The sequence below is a fragment of the Anarrhichthys ocellatus genome, unplaced genomic scaffold (genome assembly GCF_004355925.1).
Source record: "Anarrhichthys ocellatus isolate YVR2014 unplaced genomic scaffold, GSC_Weel_1.0 scaffold40, whole genome shotgun sequence".
Classification (NCBI taxonomy): Eukaryota; Metazoa; Chordata; class Actinopteri; order Perciformes; family Anarhichadidae; genus Anarrhichthys; species Anarrhichthys ocellatus.
The window spans coordinates 3,808,751-3,819,128 of NW_022280070.1; the positions used below are offsets into that span (position 1 = coordinate 3,808,751).

At 44.6% G+C, this 10,378-nt stretch overlaps 1 protein-coding gene across 1 annotated transcript; it reads left to right on the plus strand.

Annotated features, from left to right (window-relative positions):
• The first annotated feature begins 3,089 nt into the window (after positions 1-3,089).
• On the plus strand, positions 3,090-9,230 carry metrnla (meteorin like, glial cell differentiation regulator a). The gene is made up of 4 exons (XM_031867960.1): positions 3,090-3,463; positions 5,060-5,448; positions 8,230-8,289; positions 8,432-9,230. Exons 1-4 carry the CDS (start codon positions 3,363-3,365, stop codon positions 8,743-8,745), a joined length of 864 nt encoding a protein of 287 aa, XP_031723820.1. The 5' UTR covers positions 3,090-3,362; the 3' UTR covers positions 8,746-9,230.
• Positions 9,231-10,378: the final 1,148 nt, after the last annotated feature.

Consider the following 10,378-nt stretch of genomic DNA (forward strand, 5'->3'; position numbering starts at 1 on the left):
AAACGGGAGCACACTGTATGATTAACTGTCACAGTCTCCTGCTAATCTGTCATCGATTCGGTTTATTTTCCCGCCTTCGTTTCCCACTTTCCACTCCCACCACCAGTGAAACTTCTGACAGGTGGAGGGTGAGAGAGCTAAACCTGCTTCCTTTAAGACAATAACAAACACTGAGAGCAAGTGATCGAGCAACTGGAAACACCCTCTTCTTGGAAGAGATTAAGTATGTGTTGTATAATATATAGTCATGTAACCATGGATTAGGTCTGCAACAACGGATTATTTTCACGAAAGACTCATTCTTAATTATGTCTGTCGATTAATCGTTTAGTCTATAAAATGTCAAAAAAAATAGTGAAAATGCTCATCACAATTGGGCCAAGGTGATGTTTTCAAATGACTTGTTTTGTCTGGCAGACATTTCAAAAGCCCAAATATTCCTTTTCCAATGTTCAAAAACAAACCTCAGTGTTTGGCATTGACTTAAATGATTGTCAAAACTGTTGCTGATTATTTTTCTGTCGATCAACTAATTGTTTATGCTCTAGCTGTGACATTGGAGTCCATCAAAAACGGTCAGTGTGCATACTAAGTGCTAAAATACTTTGTTAAATACTCAAAGATGGTAAAAAGTGAAATATTTGTTGCACACGTTATACAATATAGTTAAGTAAAGTCGTTTTATTGTATACTGGCTGTTAAAATGATGCATTGTCAATATTAATATATACTATACTTTTTGGACTTCTTTAACATTGTTAAACTCAAACAAAAAAAAGCTTACATTACCCACAATGCAACTTGACATTCAACAGTTTGGTATTCAAGTGTGTTATGCCACTTGAGTTCTCCTTTAATCTTAGAATAAAACAAGAAAGCTACACATTGTGTAACTATGATAAAATGATTGAGAAACTCTTTAACAGTTTAACAGTGCAGGTGTCATTGTGATGGCTCCTCAGGCTTCATGTTCGGACACGCCTCGTGGCTCTTTTTACGTCATCCAGAGGTCTTATACCAGACAGCGTGCAATGCAAGGACTACAGAAACCAGACAAACTGACACAATGACTAAATTACACAAACGATACGACAACGTTGCTCGATTTGAAGTCTGGAAGACGGCTGAGAGTTTCAGCAGTTTTATTAAAGAGAGAGAATCTATTGTCAAATTAAACACCGTTCTGCACTATGCACCTGATGTTTGTGGGGCTCTTTGGTGGCATGCGGCCCATGCTGGGACATGTACCCTGCATGTCTGGTCGTATAGAGACATCGATCACCAACCAGCCACAACCAAATAAACTTAAGAAACCGGAGAGGAAAAGTAGCAGTTAGAAACTGCTCTGGTTTTCCTCGTCAGACAGGTTTCTTTCCCATGCCAAACAACATCTTGCTTGAAAAGAAAAGATCCACGACTTGAGTAATGACTAATTTATGTTTACAGATGCACTCAGTGGTTAACGGACCCCGCCGCTACAAGTCCCTGCAGCTCTTGTTGCACTTGGAAACAGAGCTGAACTATAAAGGGAGTGTTTGTCTTCAAGTTTTGTGTCATAAAGTTATCAATCAAATGTCAAAGTATTAATAGGCATTACTATTCTTATTTGATTTTCTGAAATGACTCTTTCCCCGTGGAGCTGGGATGCATGGTGTGGTTTTCTAGATCCCCAATCATATGAATGAACTATTTAGGCATAGAACCACCATTATTATTATTATTATTGTAACTTTTACAAATAAATAACTGAATTAAAAACTGAACAAATATATGGTGGTTGTCAGGGTATAGCTGCTAATGTATTCTTTCAGACACAAATACCATTTTCAGCCCTTAAATGTCAACATACTGTACAATTGCTGAAAACTTGCAGCAAAACTGAGCAGTAATACAGTTTGATTTCAGTAACGCTGCAGCTAAATATAATATGACTTTATTCTGGCGATAGTTCATGAAAGTTTTAATCAGATCCTAAATTTAACAGGAGGCCAGCTGTTATCATGATAGTAACTAAATTCAATCCACGTACCAATAATGAACTGGTTTAGTCAAGTTGTATTCAGTCACTTCTCTGCTGAAAGCATTTGTTACCAGATGCTCTCACTTTTCCTCCTTGTCATCTCAAACCATTTAGCCTGACTTCACTGACTTCAGGACAGACATTGTGTGAAGGCTCTTGGAGGACAATTCTGCAAAATCCCTGATTTAGTTGCGTACAGGGTCAACTTCATGTAGCCTCGATCCATTTAGGAATAGTGCTGATTGGCTTTCTTAAAATGAAAACGGCATCATTTAGTTTTGTCGAAATACAAAAAGGCGGACATGTAGGGCTGTTGTAATCCTTTGCAAACTAAATACTTGACTTTTATGCTTACTTCAAGTGCTATCGGAACTTTCCATATTTTCTATCAAAACCAAATTTATCAAATGTAACGCAACAAATGTAATAATGCACATTGGCCTATTTTTTCATATATATATATATATTTTTTTTTTTCTTACTCACAAAATAAATATAGGCTACACTCAATGTTCACAACAAAAAAGTAATTATTCTTGAATCACAAAGAAGGTGTTTGTATCTCAAATAAACTGTTAACAGTTGACGCAGTTGGTATGTAAATAACTGCTATGAATACAAACAAAAAACAATCAAATAAGCAACAACAACGACAAATCTTTCTCCTAAACTCTGTGGAGAATTAGGTTAATAATCTGTTTAGTATATTTTGTGTTTGATCTGAAACTTGTTTGTCACATATATACATTTATTTAAGTATATACAACAATTGTTCTGTCTGTATATACAATATTTTTAATTATTGTGGATTTTTTACTTTTTCAATTACTTATTTATAATACTTGTTTTGATCTTGTTTTAGTTTTATTACTATGTCTCTTGCTTGCACTATACTGTATGCTGTAATCCTGTAAATGTCCCCGGTGTCATTTAATGTTTGTAAAACAAAAAAACAACAACATTAACCTATTTTTTTTAAGACGCTAAACCCACTCCACAGGTTTATACTGTGAAGCTTGGAGGTCGGACTCTCAGTTTAGCACTTGAAGGCACCATCCTTGATAAACCGCTGTTGGATGGGGTGTGACGTAGAAGAGCAATCAGGGCTCGAGACGAAGTTGAGCTTCAATCTCCGCACTTTTTACCGTCAGCAACTGGACCGAGTCTGAAAACAAGCGCCGTTTACTCACCAGAAACCTCCCGGGAATCAGAGCAGACTACCCCGGGGGACCAGCGGCCGGACGGACGGACCGGGGACACATGGACACGCCATGTAGCTGGAGATACGGCGGTGGACTTCTTCACAGTTTCGCTCACGAAGAGGCGCAGTGAGATTAAAAACATGCTCACCGCGATGCTGGCCTCCCTGCTGCTGCCTCTTCTGCTCCTCTGTCGGATTTCTTTCTGCCAATATTCAAGCGACCAGTGCAGCTGGAAGGGCAGGTGAGCTTTACCGTCCCCTGGTCACTCAATGTGACAATGTTGCTGAAAACGTAAAGAAGTCTGAAAGAATGTTGAGCTGCAGCGAGCTAAAAAAAAAAAATGACTGCGACCGAAACTCAGAGCCCGGTGATGTGAAATCAGGCGGCCGAGTTTAACGAGAAAAGTACTAAATACAGATATGTAACACATGTGTACTCTACGTTCAAAAAGTAATTATACGATGTGAAAGGATATTAAAAGTTGTATAGATGTTTTACGGACACGTGAGTTTTGGTCTGGGTGGTGCTGAATTGATGAATGACTGACGTTATTTAATCAAGATATGACTCTAATTTAAAAAGTGCTTTCTATAATGAACTTGGGAGTATTAAAAAATGGTGCTGAATTATACATTGATATATCTGCTCCAACTTCAATCTAAGGGTCAATATCCCCCTCAAACAATACTGAAATACTCTATGGATTACACAGATCTCCCAAGAGCTTTTAAGTATTTTGGGTTTTAACCAATTTCCAAAACCTCAGGCAGCATAAACTGGAAAATGTTAACCTCTCATCAAACATCTGCTTTGCACTTGAGAGGCTGTGCCTCAGATGGTGTGGTTTTGTTTTTCATCCTCCAGTCAGGAGGTGACGTGCAGCACTTTGAGCCCTGCACCAGTGATCTGTTGCTCATTAGTGAGCCTCTCTTGACTAATCTCCTCTAATTGCATGCAGAAGTGATGGAGTTGGAAAGTAGTTAATTAGAGGCGTGCTGAGGGGAGAGCCTGGTTATGGGGGCTTGGGCTGCATATGCTCAGCATGTGCCGTGGGTTACTTTCAGATCTACTGGCAAATTAGAATTTCAGCATCTCATTTTCAGGAAGCTGGGCGTTTCTCCCCCCAGAGTCAGACCGCCGGCTTGGCACGCGCATGCTGGTGGACTGCTGATGGCTTCCTGCCTCTGGCTTTGCCACTGACTGACTGGCTGACGAGTTTTTCAAACCCTGACCAGGCATTAAGTTCTGCAGGGAGTCATTTGGTCATGCTGGCGCCAGAGTCCGAAGTGCTGCCCGGGCAAGTCTCTTCCAGTCTCTTTGGTGGCTTGAAAGCAAAGGGGAGGGCTCGGTGCGTGACCTGCATTTGCACTTGCATGCAGCGGGCCCGGCTACTGTTGCTGCCGTTGTCTGCCCAGAAGCCCCTGTGTCCCTCCATTCATCCTTTTTCTGCTTCCAAGCTCTTCCCCAAAAGGCAGCCTGCCAGTGGTGCATTTTGCCAAAAGCTCTAGGAAGAACAATGTGGTATAGGAGAAGGGGGGGTGTTGGAGCTGAGGTCACTGTGGCTGCTCCGGCTCGTGACTGGTCACGCAGCCAGTCTTGCGCACAGACGACAGCCATAATGCTTCAGGAGGAATGTGGTCTAGTGTCCTTACAGTCTGCCAGAGGTCTTCACCTTAGTCAGATAACTCTGACTATTAAACAAAAACTCCCTTTACACTGAAGTTGAGTTTGACAAACTCCACAAAGAAAGCTTTCTGTGATTTTACACTTGACAATGCCTGGCGCTTTAAGATTTGAGTCGTAGATGTCCACTGACCTCTTTTCGTTTCCTTCCTAGTGGTCTGACTCACGAAGGCCACGCCCGGGACGTGGAGCAGGTGTACCTGCGTTGCTCCCAGGGCTCCCTGGAGTGGCTCTATCCCACGGGGGCCATCATCGTCAACCTCCGACCCAACACGGCGTCCCCCGCCGCCGCCCGCCTCTCCATCTGCATCAAGCCCTCTGCAGAATCCGGCGGCACCAACGTCTACCTGGACCGCAGAGGCAAGCTGCGGTTGCTGCTGCGCGATCGGGACCAGGCTCGGGGCAAGGTGCAGTGCTTCGGCATCCAGGAGGGCGCTCTCTTCATCGAGGCCGTCACGCACACGGACATCAGCCGCCGGATCACGGCGTTCCAGTACGAGCTGGTCAGCGACCGGCTGGGGCCAGAGGCACACTCAGTGGGAGGTAAGATACACCTCCATTATGGTGTAATATTAGTGGTCAACCTGTAGATAACCATTATGAAGGTCTGCAGACTTGCCTTTGATTAATTCCCTCAAGGTCTGGCTTCCTTTATGCTTTGTCTCTGTGGTGTGTGCTGAGCACTAAATGCAGCCATCTACTGGTGGAAACTTTTATTCAGTTGGACCTTAACAGTAGGAAACTGAACATTCGCTCCAGCAGACTGCTCATACTGAAGCCAAAGTCCATTCCTCTGCTAGCATTGTCTGTACGTTTTTGGTTTTTGGGGGGAAATATATTTCTTGTCAAAATCCAACTCGTGCTGTGATTATCAAGACTTCAGAGTCTTTATGGAACTTTTTTCTGTTAAAGGATTTAGACGTTCACATTTCAGCTTGTTTCACGACCATCCACGCTTGATTTAGTTTGGTGTGCGCGTGTGTGGAGAGGCACAGCCAAACACGGGGCCTCCGTTGGAAAAATAACAGTCTATTTTCACGCTGAGTACCTGCAGTTTCCAGCTGAGCAATAGTGTGTTTTTTTTTTTTTTTTTTTTTTTTTTTTTTTTTTCCACCTAAAGCCAAAATATGAGCAATATCGGGCCAACATCTGTTTTTAGGGGCTCTCTGGGTTCACATATCCACATCCTGCGTCATTCTCTGGCACAGCGAGGGTTAAATGCAGGGAGCAGTGAGCGTGGACTTTGGACCGTGGGTGCTCTGTTCCGCTTGCAGTATAATCTGGTTGTGTGATGTGGCCTGAGATAGCACTCGGATGATTCACAAAGACAGCGGTCTCGTGTCATCTGAAGCCTGGACTGGTGGATTGATTGCTGCTTTGCCTCTTCTCATCTTTTATTTTTTTATGTCTCTTCCATCTCTCCTCTTCTCCGTGACCCGCTGTGCTGGGATTGAGTTGCTCACCGTCGAGCTGGAATGCGTCTCCAACCAGATGTTGGGAGGACCTTTCTATAGGCTTATTCGTCACTCCCACTTAAATTATTAGTTTTCCTCCTCTCTGTCTCACTATTTCCTACCTCCTTAACTCCTTTCTCATCTATTTATCATTCTAGTATTTTTCTTTTTCATTCCTCTCCCCTCTGCTCCTCCTGGCTGTTTGAAGTACTTTTGCTGTCGGTGCTGAGTGGTATTAGCGAAGTTGTGCTCCATTACAGTGGAATGCACCATGGCCCAGATGTTGCAGGGACACTGGATGGTGCTCCTTTACCACTTGCCCCATCCCACATCCCTCTCTGCTCCTGTGAAGTGGTTCTGCTCAGAGTGCTGCTGCATGTGCATGGGCCAGAGAGAGAGATGCTGACTCTGCTCTCAGTCCATTCCTGTGGTTCTGTTTCATGTCTGACATGTGAGCCCCGCTCGGCTCTGCTTTCGGAGGGAAGAAAAAAACATGCCTGGGTTTAGGCCTCAGCTTTGTGCCGCTCTGCCTAATGCTATAGCAGCATGTAGGCTCACTTCAAAGGGCCCTTTGCACTCTGCTCTGGGCGAGGTCGGCCGCTCTGAAGTCTCCCGGCGCTCCAGCTGTTCTTAAGCGGTCCGAGCTTGTGGCTGTTTGACCTTTTTTGATCCCTCACAAGCTGACCTGAGACATGCTCACCCCTCAACCCTAAACTCTCTGCTTCAGACAGGCCAGCTAAAAATAAGCTCCAGCTGCTAAAGATGACATCTCTGGTTCGGGACTTAATTCAGCGTAATGGTCCTCATATCAGGATTCATAACACTATGCATCTGTGGAGATCCACTCGAGTTTACAGTTTTTAAGAGTTCTTTCTCCAATTTGAATTGATGGACACCCACTGCTGCCCAACCCCTCGGCTCATTGCTGACTCGACACCCCTCCCCTCGGCCCACACCCCTCCTCCCCACCTGCCCCTGTGTGCCAATCTGCCGCAAAGTAAAACTACAGCAGATCTCGGGCTAATAAAGGCGTTCTGGTAAGGCCGGCCGCAGGACCACCTGAGTCAACTAATCATCGACTTGACTGCTCTCATTTAGGGCCCTTTCTCCTGCTATAAAACACTCTGGAGGCGGGCAGTCTGTGTTGCTGCTCTACAGCCTCCAGTAAAATGTAGCCTGGGGTCAGGCTTTTAAAGTACTGCCTATTTCTCTTTTCTTTTTTAGACCCAATTATTTGCCCTTAAGTCATGAGAGCATGTCTTCTCTTGGCTTGCCCTTTTATTGTTCAAAACCAGATATGTTGATGTGGGGGAGGCTTTGCCCTTCTTATCGGCCTCCTCTCTGAAGTGATTTCACTTTTAAGGCTGTTATAAAAAAAAAAAACTCTACTTGGATGTTATGGTTGAGACAGTGCTCACTGTTTCAGACCCAGCAGGCCCGCTGAAGCGCTAACATTGCTCGGGTCAGAGATGAAGCCTTTCCTCGTTGGCCGTGCTCTCCTCACCCCTTCTCATCTGGTCCTTGTTTGTCATGGCGCGTCATGGGCTCTAGTGGCGGGGGAAGCTCACCGAACAGCCCCCATGAGTATTCAACACTAAACGTTCATGACAGCTAAATCTTTTTCTGCCATCTTTGTATATAAATAATCATTTGTGGGGGGAATATAAATGACTGTTTCCCCAATTCCTACGTGGCTGGCCCACAGTGGTGTGTTTTGTTAAAGTGGTACTTAACTGGAGCGTTGTGGACCCAATGAAGATTTTTATCATGCAGCGAGACTGGGGAGTGCCAAAGACATAGTGGACATTTCCTGTTCCTGTTTGTCGTGCTCTACCAAACTCATCCGCCTCCCCTCTCTGTTTTCATTCAGCACCCTGTCAGCCCTGCAGCGACGCCGAGATGCTTCTAGCCGTCTGCACCAATGACTTCGGTAAGTCCAAACGCTGTTTGGGGGAAATTATAAGCGTCCTGCTGCTGTATGTACATAAATGTCCAATAACAACACGACTCTGTCTAGCATGAAACACGGCCGGTACCAGAACCTAAATCCTGTCGTCCTTGGTGTTTTTCAGTGGCACGGGGCAGCATTACGAAGGTGGAGTTGGAGGAGGAGCACTCGTCTGTCACCGTGGAGCTCAAGCGCCTCTACAGACAGAAAACCCAGGTCTTTGTGTCTGGGGGGGTGAGGGTACGGAGGTGGACTGGCCACATCAAGATGCCCCTGCAGTGTGGGGTGAGGTCAGGGGAGGGTGAGTTCCTCTTCACCGGGACGGTGAGGTTTGGGGAGGCCTGGATGGGTTGCGCCCCGCGCTACAAAGACTTCCTGCGGTTGTACGGCGAGGCGCAGCAGCAGGGGACCAACCCCTGTCACGTGGACACAGACTGAGTGCGTTACCTACCCTCGCTTTGAACAATGACAAGTCCTCGCTGTGTGGGGAGGAGAGCTGAAAATAGAGTTCGTGCTGTGGAGAGAGAGAGAGGCTGACGGACTGTTCCAGTGGCAGACTCTCTCTCTCTCTTCTCCTGCTGTCTCGTGACTCTTTTGGAGACAAAGACCGGAGCTCCTGAATGTTGCCAAGCAGCATGCTGGATGGACTCGGCTCTCAAAGTCCAACGTGACGCAACGTGGAATGTGTTCGGACTGCTTTTCTCGCAGACGAGTAACTCCCAGTTTTTAAATGTAGCAAACCCCCATTTGGTTTTTCTTTTGTATAAAATGTGAATGGACATTGTATATTTTGAAGCTCGGCGTGCTTTGTAAAAACAGCTTGATGTACAGTTTTGAAGTTATTACTTATGAAAGAAATGTATAAAGTGAAAGCCTGTTGTTTTTATTTTGTTTAAAAAAAAAAACGATTCGCAATTTTAATGCCTGAATTCATGTTTTGTTTTTTCAGGCTGTACAATTGTAGAAAAACAGACCAAAAAAAAAGCAAAAACTTTTTTGCCATTGAGAATAAAAGCTTTTATTCCCTGGATGAGTGTTACTGTCTGTGGTGTTTACAAAATAAATAATTGACAAAATCCGCATTGGGTAAAGAAAAAAGTTCATTGATTTAAACAAAAAAAAATACTTTTCTGTGTTTGATATCATAGTAACCTTATTTTCTGGGGTTTTGGACCGGTGGCTGGACATCTCCAGGCTCTGGGAAACTTCAAACTTCCAAACAATCGATTAATTAGATATATAACTGGCAGATTATTGCACGGAAATAGTTTTAGCCCTAATCATATTTATTTTAAACGCTGTAAACCAACAGTATTTTACATTTGGACATGGTGGGTAACTTAAGATCTGAAAATATTCTCAGTAGTGCTAACGGTTATTCTCCATTAGAATAAAGCCACTCATGATGTGCATTAGCCTCCTCCTCCGAGATTCACCTCAGCCTAGAGCTGGGACCGTCTGCCAGGGATACAGAGATTGCTATCGGAGAGTTGGAGTGGATTCCTCTGCGTTGGTTCCTGTGGTGATGGGGGGGGTGGCCGTGTGTCAAGGTCAATGTGAAAGGCCTCTTTGTTCCAGCGCAGCAGCCTGGTATGAGAGAGAGAGAGAGAGGACCGAAGACAGACCTGAATACAGCCCTATGCCTGGGCACACAGCAGAAAGCAGCACTCTCCAACCACACTCCAAATTTTGATTGGCATGTGCAGTCCAGGCTCGGGCTCCCTGTTTAAATGAAAGCTTTTCATTTTCATCACCTCAAATCAAACATGAGGAACAAATCACGAGCCGAGGAGGTTATTGGAGCTCTTAGCTGTGCTGCCCCACCAGATGCAACCTGTGAGCCAGGCCTGTCGAGAAGACATCCACTTCATGGCCAAGGCCCTTTTTGTCCGCCTTTTCTCTTAAAACGGAAACGCACCTAGAATGTCTTTCAATAAGTTGCCCCGCATAGACAATTGCTTCTCCAGACAGCACTATGACGTGAATTGAATGTCTGAATTCCAGCTGAAAGCCAGCGGTCCCTGAATTGCTCACTGGGAAATGCAAACAGAGTTTCTATGGTAACTATGCC